The following is a 27,566-nucleotide window of genomic DNA, read 5'->3' on the forward strand; positions in this document are numbered from 1 at the left end:
GGCATAGGAAAGTACTATATCCAAATTTCTATCCTTGAGAGAGATTTTATAACAGGTACAAAGGAGGAAATAAATTTTGGCCATTTTGTGAAAACTACTCAAAATGATCTTTACGATCACAAATGGTGTTACTAGTTTGAATGACTGTATCCTTGGAATGAGAGCAGAATGCTAAGTAACATTACTTTTAGGTAAAATAAAAGTACATAAGCTGTTGGTTTGATATATTACTCTCCAAGTCTGTTCAGGGCTGGAGCACAGTACAGGAATACAGTTCAGATAAAAGACCCTGTCTACAATTCATAAGGTGAATACTGGTTTCTTTTTAATGTAGATCATCAGAAAGCAGAAGCAAATTTCTCAGTTTAACCAGATAACTACCAATTAATCATGTGAGAATATAAACCACACTTAGTCAAAGGACCAGATTATTCATCACTTAGGAACATGGTGGAGCACAATGCAAATTTCAGTTTTCTTTTTATTCCACTACCAGGAATTACAAAGATTTTGCATGATTCACTTAATGTGAAAATTCACTACCTCATTATACCTCAGTATGTCTCAATATGACCCTTATTGTGAAGACTAGATAATATAAAAATAAATATACAGCATACTAATTGACCCATTCCAAAAGGCTCAAATGAATATGAGTTATTCAATTTAATTGTAAAGATAAGATATAGTGTTGTAAGTTATGACTACTAACATGAAACATTGTTACTAATATAACATATGTAGTAAATTTAGTTTGGAAAAAATCAAAACTTACTCTGTGAAGTTTGGCCAAAATATTTTGTAACTAAAATTTTGAAAGTATGAGTTTTGAAGTTTTTTTTTTTTTTTTTCTGTATAATACTAAAAAGAAAAAAGAAAAAAAAAATGAAGCATTGTTCCTTGGTTAAAAAGTAATCTGCTTAAAGGTAAATACTTTAAAAATATCATAGTTATGCCCCACAATTTATGTATTCAATATGGAAATTATTCTCTGTCAAAATTTTTTTTTAAACACAGAAGACAGAGCCAAGAGTTCTTTGTTTTTTGTTTATTTTTAACTGTCCACGACTGTGAAACTATAAACCTACTGTGGCCTGATACAGAAAGATCATGAACTATGTAAACACAGAGCCACGGTATCAGTTACCACCATCTTGATCATCACCAGGATCGCACCACCTTGTCACAATAAAGGCCACTAAAGTCCCCTTTAAGGTGGAGAAGTTTCAAAGCACTTCTCCTCCAAGTTTTTTTTTTTTTTTTAAATAAGATAATTGAGATCCTAAGAGCTCACCTGTCAAGGCCACACAGCAAGTGTGTAGCAAACTTAGAAGGAGCCCAGGGCTCATGACTTCTAGTCTAAATGTTCTTTCCATATGATTATAAGCGGAGAGAATAAATGCTGTAATAACGCTTCTCTTTCCTAATGTTTTCCCACTCCTACTCCTGTGTGGCAGGGGTGAAGGTTAGGGGATATGGATTCAAAGAGGATTTCTAATAAAAGAATTTAATTGATGGTGATTACTTTGCCTACTTATTTTAAATTTCTAGCTTAAAAATGTGCATTCACTATTTATTTCACTATTATGCACTGAATTGTGTTCCCTCAAAATATATACGTTGAAGTCCTAACCGCTATTATATCAGAAGGTGACCATATTTGGAGATAGGGTCTTTAAGGGTGTAATTAAGTTAAATGAGGGCACTAAGGTGGGCCTTAATCAAATAAGGATGGTGTCCTCTTAAGAAAAGGAGATTGGGGCACGGATACATTCAGAGTGTAGATTATGTGAAGATAAGGATATGACGATTACCTATAAGCCAAGGAGAAAGGCCTCAGAAGAAACCAACCCTGCCAGCACCTTGATCTTAAACTTCTAGCCTCCAGAATTGTGAAAAAATAAATATCTGTTGTTTAAGCCACCTGGTTTGTGGTCCTTGTAATAGCAGGCCTAACAAACTAATGCACTAGGCACTAGAAAGTCTTATGAAAACTTTATCTACATTGTGTCATTCAGAGCTTTTCATTTCAATTCTTGTGGAAATGCTAAGATAATTTCCCCAAATGGAGACTTTATTCTTTTCCTTGAAAATGCAGCCATCTAAGAGTCAAGGCAGAACAGTGATACCCAAAAATCTCTCTTTAGAAAGGCCATCCTAATGTTACTTGAACACACTGTCCTAGTCTAGTCCTGTTAGTCTATTTAAGTCTCTTGTGTGATCTTCTTTTAAGAAGCTCCTTACATTGTGTTTTACTAAGTCTTTTTGTGTCTATCACTCCTCAAAGAATATTAGCTTGTGTAAAATAAAGACTCTATCCCCAAGCACCTAGCACAACAAATTGTAGTGTGTGACACGTGTAGGTATTTGATAAATGCTCATGGAATTACACTGAAACTTCTTTGTAATGCTTATCTGAGTACCTGTGCTGTGTCACTGACTGCCTTAGTAGTGAAACAGTCTTAAAACATGATCTTTTAAGCACCTCAATAATTAAATTTGCTTGGATGTTCTCCAGAAAAGACTAATTCATGTCAATGTTATTATAGTGAAATTCCACAATGGTAATTCTGGTTCTTGGTTGTAGAGATCATCCTTGGTACATAAAGCTAATTAACATAGCTATAGGAATCTTAATCCATGCATCTTACAAGTGGAAAACCCAATTAGAGTGATGCAATATTAATTAGAAGAAAATAAGAACTTTGGATTGAGAACCTGGTAACAGCATGAATTATGAACATGGGGGGAGATGTAAGGCAGGGAGTGAAGGGGTTCCTGTCCACCCAAGGCATTAGAGCTTCAAACAATTACTCAAGACACTCTGAGGGTTATTGTGAGAGTATTTCTACCTTCTTTTAGCTCATCTAAAGAGGGAAGATACAGCATAAAAAAGTGGTGATTAATTATTTTCTCACAAATACTACACAGTTGTTGAGGAAGGGAACAGAGAAATTGTGCCCAGGGGAAATCATTTGAGAAGCGGTGCTTCCCCACTGCTCAGACAAGGCGGGAGCCACGTGTGACGCTAAAGCTGCATGAGGGAACTGGTTTCCTAGGGGAAGTTCATTATGTCAGTTAACGGAACTTCTCCGGGAAAATCAGGTTTGGAAAGCAAAATAGTATTTGATAACATAATAGTGTAATGCAGATATTACCATTGCCATTGCTGTTTTATTCAGATGATTATGTATAGATAATAAGTAAATGAAGCCCTGCAAGGAATAAATGGTGATTAAATTACCATATCTAGAAGCAAAGATTTATTTTGAGAATTATCATAGAAAACTGTTAGGAAATATATTTTATGGTCTTATCTATATATTTTATTACATAATATTATAATACATCTGTGTGTTATAAAGAATTTGATAAAGAGAATATTTAAATTTGTTTCATTTTTAAATATTTTAAAAAAATTAAAAGCAACCAAATATGCTATTAATGAAAGAGGCATTGAATGTGTGATAAGAATAAGGAAATAACATTAAAAAATTGACTTGACAAGGTTAAATAAAGAATCAACAATTAACAACTGATGACTACAGAATCATGTCAACCTCCAACTCAGAAATGAACAGGGAAGTGAAGATAAAGACTAATGTACAGGGAACAACAAAATGTTAGACTCCAGTGTGACTTAGTTAAATCAAATCTCTGCATTGTGGCCCCTCCACATAGGGCTCCAAAAAGAACACATACAGAATTCTCAAAATATTAAATGATTGCATATTTGGGAAAACATTTTATGAGGTGCATATTATAGATGCAGTAGATAAACACAAGTGTAAAGGAAGGCTTTGAGGACTCAATATGAGAAAGCGAATTATTTTGACTATTGGAAGCAAATTTTGATTTTTTAAAAATAAAATGGCTTGCATGAATAATATTTAGAAGTCATATTTTAATATTTTTGAATGAACTATCATCATAGCACTCTATTTCTTAGTCCATTTAAAATCATTTAAGAATAAAATATTGATAGTTGAATCAAACTGACAGAATAAAGCTCACTTGTAACCATTTACGCCTTTGAGTTTTCTGATTTATAATCTTCCTAGTTCTTATGTCACAATTTCAGATCGTTTGCTGAATTTTTTAATGTTTTACAAATAATATGTCTATATTTGTGCCTTTCATTTATATATTCATGCTATTTGCCAGTTTTGGAAAGTATTAAGGTTTATGTGCTATATCCCAGCATGCTGGTTTGCCCTGTGGGATATTGCATTCTACTAATCCAAATCCTTACACACTTAAGTAATAATACAGCTACACAAACTAACTCAGAATTCTGAGCTCTCTAACTCTGAGCAGTGAAATTCTTCTAACATTTAGCACACCTATAGATACGTTTTTTTAATTTTCTTCATATGTGCATACTTAATGTGTGTATGTATATTCATGCATGCATACTTTTCATATATGTATCAATAATATAATTTTCAAAATGTTTATGAGACTGATTATATGCACTTCCAGATTAAACTGTTGTTTGTTTGTTTTTCATTAGTACATGGTGACATTACTTACATATTTTCTTTAAATGAAGAGCTTCCCCAGTACACTTAAATACTGATAGAATCTCATTTTAAGTAACATTACTCAAAACTCTTACCTTGTGTTCAGACTTAATTATAAAAAGGAGCTGATTGAAAATGTGTATAAAATGCAGACACTGTATTTTTTACATTTTTCTTTTCACATAAAGCATGTGGTTACCTGTGTAATATATTTACAAACAATAAAATGGTGGAGAAAATACTTTGAATTGGGAAGTTTTTACTGTCTTCAAAGCAGTATTATATGAAAAGGTAATTTTTTTTAATCAATCCCTCTCTGTCTGTATTTGAGATAAATATAAATATATATTAAAATCTAACACTAACAATTTGATTGAATGAGGGCTAAGAACAGTGGCTTATAAAGTAAACGTTTTCTTAAATGATGCATTTCCTGGGAGAAACAGATGGCTACTTGTTCATAGATTGGCGACCACAACTGAGTTCTCACCCAAAGGAATTTCCAGAAGATTTTTAAATAATACAAGTTGAAAACTAGTATTGAATAAAAGAGTAAGTAGACATTGGTCAAACATCTTCAGGAAAAAGTAAAGTTTAAGAATGGCTATCTGGGGCTTCCCTGGTGGCGCAGTGGTTGAGAGACCGCCTGCCGATGCAGGGGACACGGGTTCATGCCCCGGTACGGGAAGATCCCACATGCCACGGAGCGGCTAGGCTCGTAAGCCATGGCAGCTGAGCCTGCGCGTCCGGAGCTTGTGCTCCGCAACGGGAGAGCCCACAACAGTGAGAGGCCCTCGTACCGCAAAAAAAAAAAAAAAAAAAAAAAGAAAAGAAAAGAATGACTGTCTGTAAGATTACAGGTTTTTGTAGGTGGTCTCTCCATTTCGCTAATGTTTCTTTGTTTTCTTGACCTTCCTGCTTCCTGCTTTAATTCTGTGCCAATATGACTGTGTGCTTTTGGAGTCTGACCTGTGGTTGAAAGCTCATTGCGGGACTAGGTAAAACAGCAGCATCCTATATCTTTAAACTTTTTTAAAACATAAAATTATGAAATGTTATCTATATGTTAAGTACTGCTTTTAAACACCAGACAACAGTTTCATGAAATAGGCTATAGCTAGTAAATTGGAAAGAATTGTGGAGATACATTAGTATATTTTTGTTGATTACTGGAATCCACTTCACCCTCATTAATAAAACAGTAATAGAACAGTGTGATTGCAGATATTTGAGTCCTTTAGCCATGCCAGAGAATTCACCTTAGAGTTTTTTAACCAATCAGCTTTGTGACATTATTGTTTAATCACCTTATGCCTCAGTTTTCTTACATATTAAAATGGGAATGTAGATTGTATACATTATATTGAGTGCTTATGAAGATTAAAAAGAAGATTAATGCATCTGAATTACTTAGAACTATATCTGGCACATAGTAATCAATATGATCTATAATCATAAGCTTTTGCTTTTAATTTGGATATTAAAATAGCTCCAATCATATAGAACTAAATATGTTAAATCTTATATGTTATAAGATATGTTATATCTTAGCTAAAATGGGATCTTTATTCAATTTACAAAATGGAAATATTTGAAAACAAAATTTTCAGAAATAACTCTGTTTTGAAACACAGTTTACATATAATTATGTTACCCAACTGAAGGATGTGCTATGTTTTTCTCATTTCACTTATTCTTCATAGTCAAGGTTTGGTACATATAATTAGCTGTCAGGCATGTGCCAATTATGCAACTGCTTATGTGTATTAGCCAGGTGTAGCGTACCTTAAATATTAATTCTATGAATTTGAAGAAATTATATGAATTATGCCATTCTCTGCCCTTCAGATAATGGCCATACAATAATTTATCTACTCACCAGTGATTTATTCTTTTTGAATTGTGCATATATTTTACTTATCAGAGCCATGATGCATTAACTATGTTATATCCTCAGTTTCTGACTTGAGCATAAATATTCTCAGATCTTTCATACTCTAGTGATGCCAGAGGAATATTAGTTAAGATATAGTTAAAAAGTGATAAATATGCACTTCTAATTCTATTTACTTCTAAACATTTAATCATGTAATGAGGGTTTTTATAAGATGAAAAAATAAATGAGTTAGTAAAACATGACCATTGCAGTAATAGTAGTCTTGGTAGTGTTATCCTTTTCCCAAGGAGAATGGAAGGGTGATGTAATTTGATTGGCAGTATCCTCAGAGGGAAAGCTAACCTGTAAAACTGAGTACTGTCAAGTTCCTCATATCTAATAAAAGAGTGGCAAATTAGAGTTATCAGCAGCACTAGCAATAGGAACAGATTGCATTATAAATCATCATATCATTGACAGACAATTACATTCAGAACTTTCCAAGCATGGGGTGGTACAGTGTTTGTCCATCAACAAAGTTATTCAAGCCAAAAGCTCAGTGAGGATGTGAATATAAGGAAGTTGTTTCTGGGTGAATGCTGGATTTATTTCTCCTATTATCTTCTTCCCACACATCTCCTGTAGTCATGAAAATTAAAGATAGAAAATACCTATTAGCACTCCTTGAGTCTGCTCTCCCTGCCTATTCACAAGCAATTCAAATGTACTATCTTTCTTTCTTAGGTTAGGAGGGGGATAAAAGTCTTTGTAAAAAGAAGGCAGAGAAGTAGTTCTGGAGTTGACAAAGAACTAACTGATCAATATTTTTATTCCAAACATGACACTTGACATTTGCATCTAGATATATATTTTATCTATTCTAAAACATTTTGGTAAAATAGTAAATCAATATGTTTTGATAAACATATGTTTACATCACATTTAATTTCTGCACAATCACTTCATCAGTGCATAGTCAATCACAAGACTGAGTGTAATAAATTGAAGAGATGGCATTGTCTCTGTCCATGAAAGGAAAACAAATATTGGTATTCCTTATACATGGGACAATTTAACCCAAGAAACAAGTCATCTCAAGGAGTAGTTGACAAAGTTTATGTAACATTTACAAAGTTACAAAGTTTACACATTTTATTTTCTCAATATTGATATTCATGTGGCAACCTTTTGGACTTAATAGTTCTATAAATCTCTTAGTATATGAAAACTACTATCGATAACCTGAGTAAATTTCAGGACACTTTAAATTACTGTTAGAACTATTGTTATTAAGCTTGTTTTGTATATTTCCCCTGCAGTTTTGCCAACCACCCAGCCCAGCTCAGCTGCACTCAAAACAGGAAGCATTCACATAATAACCGACCTTGTATTAAAATATATTTTGTACATGTGGTCTTCCCTTGAGGTCTGAAATTCTGAAAGAGAGATGCTATGTTTTACTTAGTATTTTTAATGCTTCCAGTGGGTTTGAATATGTGCTTTGCTTCTGCTTTATGCAAAACACATATTTGTGTAATGTGTGTGTATTCATGTGGCAAATTTTTAGCTTTGTTAGATCTTCCACTGAAATTGGCTTTGTCTTATGCAGTTTTGGTAAAATAAAGATTGCTTACCTAATGTGAGAGAACCAGATGCAATAAATATAACCTAACTTTGTCAACTGGATAAGCCAACAGAAACTGCTCAAGGTAACTGAGATGTCTGCCTTATAAAGGGAGCTATTCTGAATCGAACTCTGGTTTTGTCTTTAAAAATACCTCATTTCTTATATAAATACAATCTCTGCCTCCATAGTTACTATAATTAAAGGTAGTTAAGAATATTGAATTTTAAAATGCTATCCGATATTCTAAATTTATCCACTTTGAAAATATGGCAATTATCTGAAGCCTTTTAACTGACATTTTCTGGTTTACCAGAGAATTATCTGACATAACTCTACAATCTGCTCTAGGATTATGTTTTTTAGGTAAAGATATTTCAAGCTGAACTAAGAACTTACATTAATTTGTTGAGTATATTTTTTAGGGTTTTAATACAGAGTGAAATAAAGTACAAACCTCCATCAATCTTACCCAAAGAGAAAGCCTCCATTTCTGAGCTCTGAAATTCATTCTCTGATAGTTTTATGTAAATAAAGGTCTTGCAGATTCCAAGAATAACCCTAATAATAGGGATTTACCATAATTGTGAGGCAGTCATATAAAGAGGCGTTTTTTAAAGACTGATTGAAAATATACAAGCATTCAGGAGGCTACTGTTTTAGGATACCTTTGATTTTGGAAAGGAGTTGTGTTTTGCCCTGAAAATTGTGGCTCACTGCAAACAGAAATCCACTCAAAAGAATTGATTTGGAACACAAACTGCTACATAATTTCCAATATATCCATGTTACATAAGTGCAGAAGGCTGCATGATTTTACATTACATTGGTTGAGGATTGGGCATTTGTGTTTTATTTCTGCTTCAACAATTGCCTGTAAAAAAGATGATGAATTGTGAGGTGGTTACAGGCTTTAATTTTTTGACTGAATGAAGGGATTGTATTTATAGAAGGTCATTCAGGTCCTGTGGGGAAGGTTATTAATATAAGAAATTATGTGCTGAGGTAAACCACCTCAATCAGACAGTGAAATTCATCATTCAGTACTTGTTTAGGAACATGCAAAACACACTGTAAATTGAGTGTCTCCCTTTCAAGGAGATTAATGTTATAGATCAGGAATTTTCAGAAAGTTGTGATAAGAGTCTTGAGGATTAGTCACAATCAGAATACAGTTAATTTTTCCTTTATCTACCCGGAGATAAAATCCACTTGAAGATATCTCCTTTCATTCTTGTTCTGCCTATTTTGCTTGAAACACAGGGGGAAATGGCTGTCTATTCCACCCATCCCCAAGTAAAAGTGAAAGGTACACATCTTTAAATATGTGGGTTCATTAAGTCAAGTCTTTACAAGGCAAAGAATAAATAAGTAAATATACATCGTGTTTAGATATCAAGTATATGTATTCTTGAATAATAGCCTGTCAGAGTTTATATTTGGTACAGTGTAGTAAAGGTCACAGACAGCATATTATTTTATTCTAAGGAGCAAGCATATTATCAATTATATGAATATGTTTAAGAAGTCAAAGAATGTTAAAAACATTGTCCTAATTTGTTGTTTTGAAAAATGAACACCATTCTAGGTTTAAAACTTAATAAGGAATAAAAGGACCATGTTATATATAATTTTAAATGTTGATATTAACACAACCTGACTTTAGATAACCCCTTATACTTCTCAAATTCTTTACACTTAATTATCTCATTTAAGCCACCTTCCCTGACAGGCAAGAGAGGGTTATATTACCCCCATGGGAACACCACCACTTTCTCATAGTTTTACAGTGAATACAGTGCTTTTTTCCTCTGGACCATTCTGAAGACTATGCCTGTATGCAATGTGTGTGAATGGAATATTACCAAATATTCAATGATTCTAATTAGCTGTAGCAGTGTATGGGATTTTGTGAATGCCAGTGTAATGTGTGGTTCCATAACAGAATTTGAACTTATACTGAATATTTTATTCAAAATAAATAAGTAGTTTTAAGAACCAACTACCCACCAGACACTGTGCACGTCACTAGGACATCAAAGGGAAAGTAGAAACAAAAAAAAAACCATAATTACTCTACAGATAAATGAGTGTTAACTTTTTTTCTTTGCTATGGATGCAAAAGGAAAAGTGTAAGGAGGGTCTAAGCCAATGGGCTTTGAATGAGGTGGCTTTAAGATGTGAGAAGGAATCTTGGTATATTAGCAAACATTGAAAATTACAGAATGAAACATAGAAGAACAATTAATTCTCTTAGGAAGCAATAAACTTAGATGTCATCACTTATAGGTGTACAGGGGATAATGAAAGGTATGGAATAACATGAAGATTCTCTGAGAAATAAGAAATGGTGAGAAGCTACCCAAGAGTATAGACTTCAGAAATATCAATATATAGGATGTTTCCAATGAGAAAGGAACAGTCAAGGATAATGAAATTAAGAGAGTTATTGAGGAACAGAGAGATTAGCATTGTGGGAGAAAAGGGAAAGAAACCAGAGTGATGACTTTCCAAGAGTAATTATATTCAAGTGTTAAGGAAGCTGCAGCATCATTGAGAAGTGAGGAAATTGAAAACAATTGAAAAGAATACTCTTTTCAAAATGCACTATGAGAGCAATAGGTTGAAAACAGAGGGCTGAAAATATGAGGAAGTGTTACAAAAATTATAGGTGAATTTATTTTACCATGACCAAAAAAAAAAAAAAAAACTTATAAATCTTTTGTAAGAGAAGTGACAAAAGTTAAATCATTATTTAGATTTAAATGCATCGGGAACGTTGGGAGCATTTAGAGGTTTTATCCTGATAATATAAAAATATCTGGGTATCCATTTGATACTTTGGCACATATTCTACTTCTTTGCTTACTTTTTTCTCAATAAAGAAACATTGGTTAAAATTATTACTATAGCGATTATAAAAACTGTTAAAATGGTAAATTAAGACATTCTTTTTTCGTTTTGCCTTAATAAAACAGAATTTGAAAGTCTATTTCTCTTTATTTGTCTTACCCTTTGCTATAAAAGAAAAGTTAATAAAGTGGTATAAAAGGCAGTTTAATATAATGTATACAATTATAAAAGTTGATGATGAAGAAACTTTTGGTTATAAGAAACAGAAAATCACTTACACCAGCTAGATTAAAATAGAGATCTCCTGACATCCAAGGGGTGAAAATGAAGAACACCTGAGTCATTATCAAAAGTGGAACAGAAAATGATTAAATGAGGCAGTTTCTTTGTGCGCCTGTGTGTCCTTCACTGTCTGTGTCTCTGTCTATCTGTTTCTCTGTTTTCTTTCCACTTGGTATCTATGTATTTCTGGAAACACCTGTTGACTTTCTCTATAATGTTTTGTCACAACTTGTACATGTGTGCTGCAGGGTCCTTGTATACTCCAATCCTTCAATTTCAACTTCAATCACCAACTGAGACTTTCTTTTCTCCCTCTTAAATTTCCAGGAGAGCACTGGGGAGGAAGAACCCATTTTTTAACATAACAATGTACAGTAGTTTTCACACAAGACACTAATCATCTTGGATTTTGCTTATTTGGGTGTCTAAGGTACACCACTTTCCTAATGTGCCTGGTCTGGAAGGGGCAAGGAATGAGAGAGAGGTGATTGTGTCCTGTAGTTGGAATGTCTCTTCAGCGGGTTGGGTAAAGCAGAAAGAGGTATCTTGAGTAGTTTGTCACATATATAATACTAAAGTGAAAACATGACATTTTAAATAGGCAGAGTTGTTCATATAGAGTAAATCAGTACCCAGGAGGCATTTTAGTAAAGGATTATTTATGTATTTTTACCTTGTAATGAAATTAAAAGGGATCTCCTGGTCGATTCTATCTTACATATTTTCTGTTTGTATTGGATTATCATACCAAGTATTTGTCACTTCTTTTCCATAAACTTATTTTATACTGAATCACAATGAATAACTATCATAAAAACAAATAACATGTCAACATATTTATTCGACCAGAGCCCTCTTGAGATAATGCCTTAATTTTCATCAAGACTGTAGTGATTAATGTTTCTGATTTTGATTATCACATAACTCATTAGAGATTATATTTAAAAAAGGATTTAAAATATAAAAAGTTTCAAGAATCTGGTGAGTCATTTGACTCAGTCTCTTGAAAGATAGGGAAAACTGAAAGGAAAATTTTGACCCTTAATATCAGGCACTAATGAAATATATGTAAGACAAGTGTAGCCGACTTTTACATGCAACACATTCCCAAAGGCCTAGTTTCATGACAGTTCATTTTGAAGTGCATTCTTGTTTATTCATGAAGAATAAATTGAGCAAAAGTTGTTTCCTTGTCTAACGTGACATTAACATAAACCATCAAAAGAGTGGATCAAGGTTTTAGCAAGTGAAGGGTATGTTTTATTAGTTGTTGTTCAATATATGAAGCAGGGAATTGAAGTAAAAGAAAGTAGGTAGTGACTTTATTTTTCATTTGTAAAAAGTTTCAGTTTAATGAGCAGCAGAAAATAAGGTTTTGTTATCTTTCATGTGTACTTTTGATAGCTTGTTTAAAAGTTTATAAATATTTGCTGAATGTGCCCTTTATTAGGTATATGTGTGTGCATGGGTTTTCCTTTCTCAGGCAAACTTCCCTTCTTGTGTTTAGCTTTTTATTTTAATAAGACTGTGGACAGATTTCTATCATCCTCCATGCTTTAGAGAGCTCACTAGGGAATAAGATTGGAAAGAATGTTTTGTACTTTGAGATGATACGTACAATATCAGTTAGCTTAAAAGCACAAGTACCAGTTGGTAAAGTTGATTCAAGCCTTGCTCACAATCAACCATTAACACAAAAGATTCTAAGCTGTGTGGATAAATTACATATGCAGCTTCAATACTTAGACCTACACTTTTGACTGTATTCAAACACGTATTTATCATAGTATTTGGTTTTAAACTCATCAGACTCTCCTTTTTTAAGCTCATGTTTCAGAATATCTGATTGGCCCTTTCAACCTCCCAGATTCTGAGCATGGCATATTTCCAGCTGAACTGAGAAAGGTGTATTTTATCAATATATTTGGATATTTTAGTTAAGCAGATGGTTTCTTAAGATTTGGTTATAAGTTCCTTCCAGGGAAAAACATCTTTTTTTTTTTTCCTGTTCAATTGAATGGCCACCTGGATTGAATGGACTATAGGCTCTAAATCCAGTCTATTGACAGGTCTTTGTTATTAGCCTCTTGCCTGGCAGTGATCTGGGCAACTTGTGAGAATTTTAATGCACTGAGTTCAAAGGTCCCTTTAAAGTCTGTAAACCTATAATTTAAACTATGGGATTGAAAATACGGCTGATTTTTTTGTTGCTTCAATTATATTAACAAGAATTAAGATAATTTCTACCCTAAGTCACATAAATAAGATAAAATACATCATCCATTGGCCTCTAACTATTTGCTCCTCTCTCTCTGCTTTGATTTCTTCATCAATAATAGAGGTTAAGAAAAGAATCTCTAATGTCTCTTTCAACTTTAATGTGCAATGAATCTATCAGATGTTGAAGTCACCCAAAGGGAAGGGAATTGTTAGAAATCCTGACTTGCAAGTACAATTTTCAAGCCTAGACTCCAAGCTCGTAAAAGAGTTTCAGTGCCACAGAGGGGAATGAAAAAGAGACCTAATAGAACTTAAAAAGAGGAAAGGCTAAAAGAAAGGCAAAGAGGGATTCAGAGCTGCTGAGCTCAGAGTACGAGTCATATTTACTCCAATTTCTTGTTTCTTTTGATGTTGAGTCTCAAAAGAAGACAACTACCTTATCTGGTTGCTTCCTTCTGCTTCTCTATACACACACATGCACATACACATATTTTCCTAAAATTATTTTCCTTAAATTATGTATTATCTTGATTTGGAAGTGGATTTGTGCTATCGGTATTACTATTATGAAGAGAAATGTTTTATAAAATGTTCTCTATATATTATTCAATCACTTTAAATATTGCCCCTATCCTTTTACACTTCATAAAAACTGTCACAAACTTAAACATTAAATCTTATTTACTGGAACTAAATATATTTATTTTAATATCAGTATAGGACTAAAATACTTTGTTCTTTGACAAAGAGCTATCATTCTGTATTCTTCTGAAGAACACTATAGAGAAAAAAAACACACAATGTAAAAATGCAACTATTTAATCATATTCTCTTCAGATTTTATTATTTTTGTTCCCTTTCTTTTGAGATATTTACCTATGTTGCTGAATACTTTTCGGAGATATGGAGAGTTCATTAAAATGAACATTTTTTATATAATTGGCACATTTAATATACTGCCATTTTTTTGAGGACAAGGATTATTTCTTATTTGTATTCTTTTAACCAAGTCATTAAAAAGTATATGGCACAGAGGGAATTGTTAAGAAATATTTGTTGAGGTGAATAAATACTTTTATTTAGGAGACTCTTCACAAAAGATACGGTGTTTAGTCTCCTTCTTGAAGAGAAAATCAAATTTTCTTCCTCAGAAAAGAAATGCTTCCCTGTTATGTTTTATAATTATTAATATATAGTTTCAAAAATTTGTTTTTGGAACATGTTCCTATAATCTATTTCTGGTTCATTTTCATACCTCTCATCACCAGGGAAATGACCTCATAAGACTAAATCAAAGAAGTGTTAGTGTTTTAGAGAATCATCTATCTGTTAAAGTTCTATGACCTCAGGATTAAAAGATAAACAGTACGATGTCTTTGCTGAAATTAAATTAGTTGGGAGCTTAGAGACAACGAAAGTAACTCAAAAGATGAACTCTATAAGCAGTGACTCATCTACAGATATTTCCTTGTTTGTTAAAGTACATTCCTTTGGGGATTCTTGCCCCAAAGTTATAAGAAGAACTATTTTTAAGACCTTGAAAGTGAGCATGTTTCTCATGTGACTTGGTTTTGTTCCTTAAAATACATAGAACTTCAAAAACTTCAATTTAAAAAATAGATTTAAAAAACACTCTAGCCTTTTAAACATTCACAGTTAGATAGACTCCAGACTTGCTGAAGAGTTTCCATCCAACATCACTATGATTAGTTTCTTTATTTTGGCCTTAAATACTCTAAACTATCTCAAAAGGCACTGGATGCACCAGTTCTTTTTCTGAAAATAAAGTCAATAAACATCAGACCTTTGATAGCGTTGTGTTTTTTTGTTTGTTTAGTTTTTTTTTTTTTTCCTTATTGAAAAAAAAAAAAGACGTTCATGGAGCATGAGAATTAAAAATTTTACTTTGGTTTTAATAAAAGTCACATGACTTTTCAAAGCTATCAGCAAGATAAGAGCAAATGATTATAACAGAATCTGTGGTAAAGTCTCAGCTTTCCTGCAGTCCCTTTATCAACTAAGTTATTTACACCATTTTATTAAGATCAAATAGAGACTGATATTTGGAAAAACAAACCCTAAGTTAAATTTTGGGGTAACAGCTCTGATGATATCTCACATACGTACTGCATTTTTGACTTGGAGAGGTGGAGGAGATTTTCTATCCTAAACTTCCCATTTTACAGACAAAGACACTGAGGCTGTGAAATGACATGGTGAGATGGTGGCAGTGTTGGAGGTCAAGTCCAAGTGCCCCAGTGCCAGTTGGCACTTTCCAGTGTATTCTGGAATATCCTTTTTACTCTATATCATTACTCTAAAAGTTATGAATTTCCATTCAAATTTAGCTAATGTACAATTTGCATAAATGAATTTAAAATCAAAATTTGAAACAGTCAACTTACAAAACCACATCTTAAAATTATGTATTCAAGGGATAGTGTTTGTTTGTTTACTATTAGTGTACATCCTACAAAAAAAAAAAAAGAAAACATGTCTCTCTTTTTCTCTCTGTGTATGCTATTAAAAATACAAGTTGCAGCTTCAGGGTCTGTTTTAGACAACTTTCTGGTAAGAGAAGTCTAATAAATCACTGAACTTATTTAAGAATTTGCCTTGAAAGACAATATTTAAATAACTAGCACAGCCTTGAACTTTGAATTCACTTTAAAGCACTTTAGATTCGAATCTCTGAATTTATTACCTGATTTCTTTGACTGAAGGTTGGCTTGCAGACTGTTGTGAAAGACTGGCATGCAGATAGTCTAGGTTAATATTATGTTAAAGGCTTATTTTGGGAGAGCATTTTTTTTCATAATACAAGGACATATTTCTACTATCTGAAATTATATTCAGTTTAGATTTTAAAAAAAAATTCTCTATCATGAAAATTTCAACATATAGTTATAATTCTAGGTAAGATTATTTTTCAGAAATATTTTACTCTAAACTCTAGGATATATTAATGTTAGATATTATATATACTAACTTAGTATAGTATAATATGTGGTTTGTTTACAGCATATTTAAAATTTTATAAATAAATATTTTTATAGTATATAATTTATACCATGCAGGGTGAATTTTTTTAGAAAAAAGTATAGTACTTGATGTAATATTGATAAAAGCAATTCTATGTAGAAAAGAAATATTCCTTCTATACAAATATATGCAATCATCTACAAAAAAATATGAGTCACCTACATGAAACATGGATTCACAAGCATGTTGTATGTGTGTTTGCATGTGTGTACACACACGTTAAGTTCAATTCACACATGGCTGCCTCTATATAGAAGAAGATTATTTACTGGATGGAAAGCCCATCACTGTGTAACCAAGCAGGACCCTATGGAGACTTCCTGGGACAAGCCCTCCTCCATATCCTCTGCTTTAGCTCCTCTCTGAAGTACCTAGATAACAGTACTTGATGCACATTTCCTAAGTTGTTTTACAGATGTGAAAGCCCCCCACCAACTGGAAAATGTTAACTAATTGATGACCATGAGCACATAGCCCCAGGACTCCTGGAGCTTAAGGACTGAAAATGTTAACTCTTGTGACACCGCCCTGTTACCTCACCATCAGCCAATCAGAGAATTGTGGATGAGCTGATCACATACCATGAAACCCCCCTCCCTCATTTGGCTTTTAAAAATGTTTTGCGAAACCCTTCGGGGAACTCAGAATTTTTTAGAGCGTGAGCCACCTGTCTCCTTACTTGCCACTGCAATAAAACTTTCTCTGCTCCTAACTCAGACCTTTTGGTTTGTTTGACCTCACTGTGTGTTGGGCCCACAAACTTGCGTTAACAACTCTATCCTTGGATTCACTTACATTCTAGATTCATATAACTTTTTGTGTGTTTTAATGTCAGTAAGTGGGACATGTTATAAACTAATACTGTTGTTTTCTAATAAGTTCGTTTGATCACTGTGTATTTGGTACTTTTTCAGAATTCCTTGAAAATGTTAACCAACTGAAAAAATACATTGACTTTCGTAAACGTTAATTACCTAGAGTGAAAATGAAACTCATCATTTTCCTCTCTTGAAATCTTTCAATTCCGGCTGGAAATATAACAGAAAGACCCCCATCGAATTCCCAGTGGACATTTCTAAAACAGGACCTCTCCCATTGTGTTTGGAATATTCAAACCATTTTTACTCACCCTATTTTTTGCTTGTGATGAGAAAAATTTAGTTTTGTTTCTCTTCAAGGTATAAATAAAATTAAATGATAAATACATGAAAAAATTCTCAGGAATTTTATAACAAAAATAATAAACAAACTTAAATGAACTACGAAACAATTGTCTTGAATAAAAAATACAGCATGAATAATCTTGATTAATCCTGGTACTGAAAATGTCTGTTATTATAGCCCTTGGAATATGTTTGGACAGAAGTTAGCCTCTCTTCCTAAGTGTCTGGAGATGTAAAGGCTTGCATTGCTTGCATCCATTTATTTAAAATGCATAATTAATATGCAGTGTGCAATGCTGACTGGCATTAATGAGGCTTAGCCCAAGCAACATAACATGAAATCCTTTAGTAATTTAAAATCTTTCAATGTCTTATTACTCTTGTGAAATGGCTTTACAGTAAGGTTATAATACAAGGAAGAAACCAATGGAGAATTGTAAAGTATAGAACATTAGTGTTTGAAGTGTACTTTCTGAGGGTTTTTATTTCTATTCATGCCCATAGCAACTGGGTCAAAGGAGGTTCATAAAGCTCTATATAACATCCATGAACCACTTAAAGAAAATGTTGTAATGTGCAGAGAGCAGCTACAATTTGTGATCCTCATAAAGGTGGTTTTGCATTGTTCCTTTGTGAGTAATGACCTACGATTGTATCCAGTTTGTCTATAGTAAATTAGAGAGCATAGTAGTAACTGTTTAGAAAGAAATTTATAACTGGATGTGACAAAATATATGGGTTTGTTCATGTATTTATTTATTTAGCAAAAATTGAGTTCACACTCATGTACCCAGCACCCTGGCACATTCAATATTCAGTTCACAGAGGTTTGTTCTGCTGTTTAGAGGGAAGGTGCTGAGTAACTTTGACATAAGATGCTATTGTTTAATTCCTAATTGACTTACCAACATTTCTATAGGACTATAAAATTATTTCCCTTTATTCCCACTCTCATTAAATATCGTATTGAGAAAAGAAGACAAAATTCAGCTTAATGTAGCCCCTTCACAAATTTTATGATTTTGGGAGGAATATATCTTTCTCTCTATCTCAAGTCCTGCATTTGTGAATTGTCCATTAAGAAAAGCCTTGAAAGTCATTGCATAGAAGGAAAGTCAAACATTCTCAGGAAATGAACAATATACAGAGTTGCTAAATCTTTATAATAACCAATGATATTTATAACAATAGATTGCTCTCAAATACCACTTAGGCAATAACACATTGAGAGAAAGCTATTTATTGGTTACAGTACTTGGCACCTATACTTTTTATTAAATTGTTACAATTGTTTGAAAAATGTCAGCCAGCTTATGATAGAGACCACTAAATTTTGGAATAGCATAAGAAGAATCCCTAAACAAATGGGAAAAAATGTTTCATCTGATAATTCAACTTGAATCATTTACTGAATTTCATCATTAATTCCACATTCTTAGATTTTTTTTCCAATCCTCTTTTTGCTTATATTTGTTAAGATTTTATTTTGTTACAAAGTATTCCTATATCTTAGTGGTTTTGGAATAAGTGGATTAAATTTAGTATATTATAAAATAGTAGGTGGAAGTAAAAATTATACTGATGCTTTAAAAGTGACCTCCTTGCAATAACAATGTGCACAATAAGAAATACATCTTTTTGTCTGTTAATTTCACTTAATAACAGGGAACTATAATTGAGGGAAGCCAACTAGTCTACTTAATGGCCTGTACCAAAAGACTATATAAAATCAGCTTTTGTTTTTTCACAAATCCCACATGGAACAGTCAACTCCTTCCTGTTCATTGAGCAGAGGTGACTGCCTCCATCTAGCTAGTCTCTTGGACTAAACTTGGACTAAAAATGGAAAGGCTTGTTAGGACAGAGGAGAAAGCAAGTGCTATTGTAGATGAAATGGGAGGAGGTACCTTTGGAATATCAAGAAGGGAGAAGAAGACTTACCTCAGAACTGAAAGAAGATACTGGATGGGGATTATAAGAAGGGTGGAGGGGAATTTGCACAAAGTGAGAAGGGCTATTGATCAGTTCATGTAGTTTTGAAGTAGATCCCAGTCAACTTGCATACCTGGCAGGTCTGATGCCCTGAAGAACCAAGAGGCTGGACCTGGCAAAGTCTCCTGTGTAGGGAAATGGTGCAGGGCCCAGAAGATGAACAGGAGCAAATCTGTTCATATATGCAGTAGATCAATTCAAATTTATCCACTTATGTAACATATTGCTGTGAGAAAGATGCTTTCGGCTCTGACTTACTAAAGTTCCAGTTGGAGAAACAAACCATGATGACTAAATCCACTGCTTTGTTTTTTGTTTTTAATACAGGTATTCTCAATCTATGAGACTAATGTACTTTATTTTTGTGTTAGCATTTACGATACAAAATGTAGGTCTTGGGAATACTAATTTTGCAATTTTGCAATGAATTTGTCTGCTGGAGACGAAAACATAAAAGAAAAAGGAAAACAGCTACAAAGAAATTATTACCCAGGGAGTTAGAGGCCAAAATAATCTAGGTGAATACAAGTCTCTGTAAAAGTCTTGCATTTATGCACTTATTCTTTCATTTCATTTAAAATTTTCACATAAAATATTTATAAAATACCTGCTAATGCTGCAGGCATTGTACTATATACTGGAGATAAATTGTCAACAGGAGGATCATGTTCTCTTGTGAAGTGAAAGAAAGCAAAACCTATTTAGAGGAAGTAGTGAAAGACCTTTAAGCAGTAGTACCATAGAAAGAAAACCAGCATGTTCCTCACCTGTTTCTAAAAGAAACATTTTCTACTAAAAAGGGAAGGGTTTATCCTGAGCCAAATCAGAAGGGATCTACCTCCCACGTGGCACCTTTATTTCTGAAGAGGCACCATTTCAAGATTTTATAGTTTATAAAGCTCTTTCATAACCACTATCTACAACCTTGTTTAGGTGGATGAAACAGATTTTTAAGAAAGCCATGCTAATTCTTTTTCTATGTGCTAATTCATTTTCAGTTATTTGAAAAACTCAGAAAATAAAGAGAAATAAGGAAAATACCTATGTCCCTGGCACCCAGAACAAATATATGTTAATATTTTCTGATATTTCTCTCTCCAATTTTTAAAGGAAAATACTTTTTTAAGAAAAGAAGAGAGGCAAAACAAATGTTTTTTTTTATATTTTTACAAAATAAACAAGCAGACGCCTGTATACTACTGTTACAGTTGACATTCCTTTTGAGTACTTTTACAGTTCACAATTTTTTCTTGTTCTACATAAGTAATCTCTACACTGATACGTATTCTAGCCATCTGTATTTCTATGATTTTAAAACTAAATACCATTTATATGATATTTGTTTTCTAAACTTATTATACTGCATTTTCATTTTAAATCAAAGCATGTATTGCATAAGGTGAATACCTATCTGTTCACACTTCTTGATGAGCGTTTTAGCTTTGTTTTCCAATCATATTTAATGATGACAGGACAATAAGCCAGTAGAGAAGGACTCATAGAAGACATTAGAGAGAAGGCAGGAGATACAAGCTCAAGGCTTCCTGATTTGAGACCATAAGTTTCAGGACATTAAATGATTGGAAAAAATTTTCAGAAATCGGAATGTACACTATGGATCTCTTAAAAATATATATATATTTTTTTTTTTTTTAAGAAGCTGTTGGGGGTAGGAGTTTATTAATTTATTTTATTTATTTTGGCTGTGTTGGGTCTTCATTTCTGTGTGAGGGCTTTCTCTATTAGTGGCAAGTGGGGGCCACTCTTCATCGTGGTGTGCGGGTCTCTCACTATTGTGGCCTCTATTGTTGCGGAGCACAGGCTCCAGATACGCAGGCTCAGTAGTTGTGACTCACAGGCCTAGTTGCCCCGTGGCATGTGGGATCCTCCCAGACCAGGGCTCAAACCCATGTCCCCTGCATTAGCAGGCAGATTCTCAACCACTGCACCACCAGGGAAGCCCTTAAAATATAAATGTTATCAGCTTCTTGAAATATTCACAAAAATATGTGGTTTGAGTAAGCATGTTTAGGAACATCCTAAGAGTCCTTCTCTTGTCTATTTATAAATAGGAAATCATTCATGGATCAGTTTGGGAAAGTATTTTAGAATCAGGAACCAGTGGAGAATGTCATCAGAAAACATACTTCCTGAGAAATTAATCAAGTTTCATTTTCTCCAATCTTTTCAGTTTTAACAATGGCAATAGCCACATGAACAGTTAAATGATTCCAGAAGGAAAGCATGAGAGATAAAAAGACAACAAGGAGTTTGTGATGTCTTGGAGGGCGAGTGAAATAAATGCATCTAGAAGGAAGGAATTATCAGTTGTGTCAAGTGAGAGGAGGACTGAGAATTGCCCATTGAGTTACTATCCTTGGTGATGGTGAAAGAACAGTTTCAATGGAAAGCGGTGGTAAAAAATGTGATACACATGGGCTTCCCAAAGGAATGGGTGGAGAGGTTGAAAACACCAAGTATAGATAATCCTTTAAAGTAGATTCTTTTCTGTAAATGTCAATTTTTTATTAACATTTAGAACTTTTGTATTAAAAATTTAAGAATGTTTACCAATTCTTCATGAAAGCAATCTCTAGTTTCTTAAAATGGGTAGGAATAATAGTTTCAGTGGGAAATTTTAACAAAAGGAATTGTTATTTAATGAAACCTATAGCATAAAAATACAAGGCGGCTCCCTCTATAATGATTGTATAAATTTTATACCAGCACCATTGATTTTTAGCAAACGTTGCTTTTGTAAGAAGGTAGAGGGAGTAACAGAATAACAGGCCATATTGCTGCTACTACAGAGTTCGGTGGAAAATGTAAAGAACCCCCTTCGTAGCAAAGAAAACAGCAGTGTCTTACTTATGGTTATGTGATTTTTCATAAAACTTTTATTGGTTTTGCTACTGTTGTTCTCTTTCTCTTGATATTTTGTTTATGAAGTACTTCATTAGGAATTTGTGTCAAAAATGAAAGAGCTAATATTCCTGATTATGAGCCAAATTCGTGGAGGTATTTCTGTAGCTAGTGAATGACAATTCCCCAGGAACTATGACAAGTGTTTAAGGGAGGGAAGCATTATACACATAATAAAATGAGACTATTCAATGGAAAATATCTGATAGACTTTAAAGTATAAAATAAATGTATTTACAGTGATCGCCATTGAATATGATTATTGTTAGTGAGCTCTAGATCTCTTAAGTTTGATTTATATATGAATCCTGCAATATTAAATCTGTTTTAGCAAATCCATCTTAACCATAATTCATTATATAGTTATTCATATCAAATTTGGAAAATGGAAAATTTTTTTTTGAATTTTTGAGTTTTATTTTATTTATATTTTTATACAGCAGGTACTTATTTGTTATCTATTTTATACATATTAGTGTATATTTACTGGGTGAAATCTCGAGACTTTTACAATAAACTTTCTTTCTATTTTCAGCTGCAACTCTCTCTGAAATTGAAACTTGTTGGGAAGAATTCATAGCAATTAAATTGTTTTTCCCTTAAGAACTTGTTTCCTTAAAGTTTGGGCTATTAATAATATCAGATCTCAAAATACTGTTTATAGTGTTATTTTTTCTTTCTTTTTTGCTCTGATTCATAGATTTGTAATCCCCAGAGGCTATTTACCTCGTGACACTCAAACAATTTAAAAAGTGATGAAATAACAGTGGATTAAACTTTTCCTTGGATGCCATTCACTGTTCTATAGACAGAGGCTGCTCCAGAATTAGACATTGGAGAGGCATAGGGGTGAAATCTTGTTTAGATAGAGGAACTTACCCTGGTGTAAGTTATATTGCAAATGCATTCATTTTGATTATATTGTATTCACTACCTTAGGGAGGTAAAGAAGGAATGATGATAAAAGCTCACCTTTGACACCCACTGTATATAAAGTGCCATTCCATTATTTGGTTGTCCTCTCTTATATTAAGTCCAGTACTATAACTTCTCATCATTGGGTCTAACCATTAAATCTCATTCACTAATAACCTCTGTCCCTATCCTCATAGCATATCTCACATGATCTATGGTTAAAGCACTATTGAACTACTCGCAGCTCATAGGCAAGTCCCAAGAATTCATGTCTTCTAGACTTTGCATATGTTGTCTGTTCTTTCCTGACTATTGTGCTGGCCATGATTGCCTCATTGGCTCATCGTTCAAGACTCTGCTCACAGGAGTCTCACAGTTCTCTCTTCTGTCCCTTAGCAACTTATGCATATCACAGTGTTTTTTTTTGTTGTTGTTTCCAATTATGGCTTCACTGTTAGTGTGAGACTATTGCAGATATGAAATGCTATACCTTTGTGAGACACTAAAATCCTGATACATAACCTGCACTCAGCAAATATCTGACGATCAAACAAATGAACAAACAGAATAGAATACATGAATGAATAAGCAAATGAATGAATCCCTTAAGGGAGTTATGGCAGAGTAGCAATAGACTAAGTCTTGTCACTTAGGAGTGATTTTACTGGGCAAATCTTTGCACAGAGGGCTTTGAATATATTTGAACCTCTGCCTTCCCCATCTGTTAAGGTAGGATTATATTTTCTACCTCTCTCTGCAGATGTTTCTTGTGGATAATACATAAAATCTTATATGTAAAGGTATAAAGTATTATGCAAATAAAGTTTTTTTTTTTTTGGTTTCAGAGGCATTATGATATATCCATTAAAAAAAAAAAAAAAAAAAAAACACCAGTATCACCTAATACACAGAAGGTTAAATAAGGGAAAGGATGAACAAATGCTAAGGAGCAAGAGATCAGATTGAAAGAAGAGTGAGCCCAAAATTCCTTATAGTATCCTGAGGCCAGAAAAGAAATGAAAACCCTAATCCAGGGATTCTAAACTCTGGCTGCACATTAGAATTAGCTGGGTATTTCAAAAATATTTTTGCCTGAGCCCTAATTTATCTGGTGTGAGGTGGGGCTCAGTCATTGACACTTCTTAAAGTTCCCTGGGTGATTCTAATACACAGGAAGAATGAGAGCCACTGCTGGGACACAGGAATTGAGGAAAAGTTTCTAGGGAGAAAAACTGCATAATACATGAGATGTTTTAAAAAGATTAATCAGCATGAATAGATGTGAGGAGAAGCTAGGGATAGGAATTGAGAGACTAAAATGTCACAGATGAAAATAACCGTTTTACGGCCTAAACTTATTTTTTTTTGAAAGCTAAGGAAGCTGCTGTGGAGAGATATCAAAGATACGCCTTTATAATTAACAGTGAAGTTGTTCAGACAAACTCAGGCACATTCCAAGAATTAATACTAGCAGAGCAGCATTTTACAAACTACATCTAAGTCACTCAGGTTGCAAACAGAGGCTAAATGCAATCACCATTTATTTCATTACCCACGAAGAGTTCCTAGAAGAGTTAGTTTTGAACTGGCTTGAAATAATATTGTTTGTAGAGAGGACAGGCATATATATTTTTTTTTTCTTTTTTTTTTTTTTGCGGTACGCAGGCCTCTCACTGTTGTCACCTCTCCTGTTGCGGAGCACAGGCTCCAGACGCGCAGGCTCAGCAGCCATGGCTCACTGGCCCAGCCACTCCGTGGCATGCGGGATCTTCCCGGACCGGGGCACGAACTCATGTCCCCTGCATTGGCAGGCGGACTCTCAAGCACTGCGCCACCAGGGAAGCCCCATATATATTTTTTGATGCTGAAAGGTTTCTAATATGGGTTTGCGTTTCGGAGTCATGCTTTCCTAGTCTGTCATATTGCTATGGCTCTTAAACAAACAAAGAAAAATAAATGAGATAATTAATAATTGACATTGTTGGAATGTAATGAAATGTATTCTGAAATAATTTTTAGAATATTTTCCATTTTTCTGTGTTTAAAATAAAAAAGTTTAAAAAAATGTAATGCGAATATTTTTAAATACACATAAATATATGAAATGGTGGTTTTGAGATGAAAATATACTGACCTCAATTATACCAAACCCTAAAACTCACTTGCTTTTTAAAATGTATTTAATAGTAATTTTCTAACAGATTGTTCTCTGGTATGGGGAAAGTAAAATTTCATTAGTGAACCAAAAATGTGGCATTCTAGTTTGAAAAATATTATCTTCCCTTCTTACATCATAAAAACGTGTGCAGACTTTGTAGTCTTATGAGAGAGGAAAGGTTATATACCAATGATGAGCCCCTTTGGGAGGCACTACAATATCTTATTAAAGTAGAAACCTGAGACACCCCAATGTGATATTTAATACATGACCACGCAACCTTGAATCTAATAAGAGATTTAGGAAAGAAGGAAGAAAGGATGACAGAAAGTGAATAATATCTTGTTTTCACATAAAACAACTCTTGTGAGGATTATGGAAAACAATCATTTTAATATTTTCATGGAGAAAGGCCAAGCCATAATTTAATATCTTATGTTTTACAGTTTACATCCATTTCTAGGTGAATTATTTTGGTTTACCTGTATTTAAAAATATTTTGTATTTGGTACAGAAAAATGTGAAGTAATATTTTAAGACCTTAAACTTTTAATTTTTCAGTTTTATCTATTTAAAATGTGTTATTTATAAAGGGCATGCATATGGTAGATAAGATATGGGGCATGGTCCCAGAAAGCTGGGTAACAGCCCAACTTTGGGAAAAATATATTTTTATGCCTCATTTTCCTCATCTGTAACTGGGGATAATAATAATATATATTATTATTTTTATACTATATACCATTTATACTATATACTATTTTTTAAAATTTTTTGGTAAAGGCTCAATATGAACGCATGTACCTGAGGGAGACCCCTGTTAGTTCACAGGGACATCCTTTATTAGTTGCTTAGCAAATAACCATGTCTCTCAATAGACACTCTTAATGTGGAGTAGTTTATCACAATTATTTGGTAATCTCTTTCAGTGTAACTCACACAGCAAAAGTGACAATATTCCTGTCACTCCTCAGAAATGTCCCAGCTCTGTGGGTTTCCACATTCAGGAGAATGAAGAAAGCCATTATGAGGTATGCCATAACCATGTTGGTACTGAGCAATTTGCATTTCCCTAGTGGTTTTAAATACTCTAAGTTAGCTGTTATAAATATTTTTTTTGATGACCACTTTTATGGTCGTATTTTTATGCTAGTACCTTTTTTTACACAACTTTAAATAAACAATATTAGAACAAAAAGGAAGCAATAATCTTTTTCCTTTTTTAGTAATGGTCGAACTATGAAATATAGTGTTCTTGTCATTGAATGCAAAGTGTTGATTTTTACCAATTTTTGGAGAAAATAATGAGCAACTTTATTTTAAAATGTTCTTAATTCATTTTTATTAGTTGAGCTAAAAATGCCCACATCAATTTGTTGAAAGATTGATTTGCTTCATCCGCTATACTCAAGGAAGACAAAGAACACAATGCTACTTAATAACAGGTTAAATTGGAGTTTCATTAATCTTTTCTACTACTTTTTCTCAGCTCAATCCTTTAGTGTCCTGTTTGTTTGAATTTAAAATAAAAATCATCATTTTCCTTTTTTCTTAATGGGTTCATCCACTGTATAAGATCCATATTTTTTTCTCTTTTTTTTGGTGGGAGGAGAGCTATTCCAGTACCAATTATTCTAATATGGCTGGATGTAGGAATATATTATTTTTCATTTAAAAAAGATTGTGATTTAAAACACATAACATGAAATTTACTATTTTAATCATTTTAAGTGTAGAGTTTAATAATGCTAAATATGTTCACATTGTGCAATAAAAGATGAATATTTTTAATGAATTGTGTTTCACTAATTGACTCTAGTATTAATACATACATATTTGTTTCACCTGTTGTCCACTGTCATAACATAGATTGTAAAAAGATGATGGATAGATAGATTATGTATATGGGTACATATGTACGTGTGTGTGCTGGTGTGTTCATGTGTTTTCTATTTTCTCATTGAAGTTAGGTTTCCCCCCCACATTTCTTTAAAGA

At 33.2% G+C, this 27,566-nt stretch overlaps 1 protein-coding gene across 4 annotated transcripts in view; it reads left to right on the top strand.

Annotated features, from left to right (window-relative positions):
- Positions 1-27,566, top strand: part of PCDH9 (protocadherin 9) — a gene marked incomplete at both ends in the record, with an annotated part of 987,287 nt that overhangs the window by 338,577 nt on the left and 621,144 nt on the right. For 2 of the 4 annotated variants that reach the window (XM_079721672.1, XM_079721674.1), the window contains one exon: positions 26,500-26,601. The exons of the other annotated variants lie outside the window; for them this stretch is intronic. In XM_079721672.1, coding sequence (XP_079577798.1) covers positions 26,500-26,601 — 102 coding nt within the window. The remainder of the gene's footprint in view (positions 1-26,499; positions 26,602-27,566) is intronic. 4 annotated transcript variants of the gene reach the window in all.

This window comes from Hyperoodon ampullatus (assembly GCF_949752795.1).
Source record: "Hyperoodon ampullatus genome assembly, chromosome: 16".
Classification (NCBI taxonomy): domain Eukaryota; kingdom Metazoa; phylum Chordata; class Mammalia; order Artiodactyla; family Ziphiidae; genus Hyperoodon; species Hyperoodon ampullatus.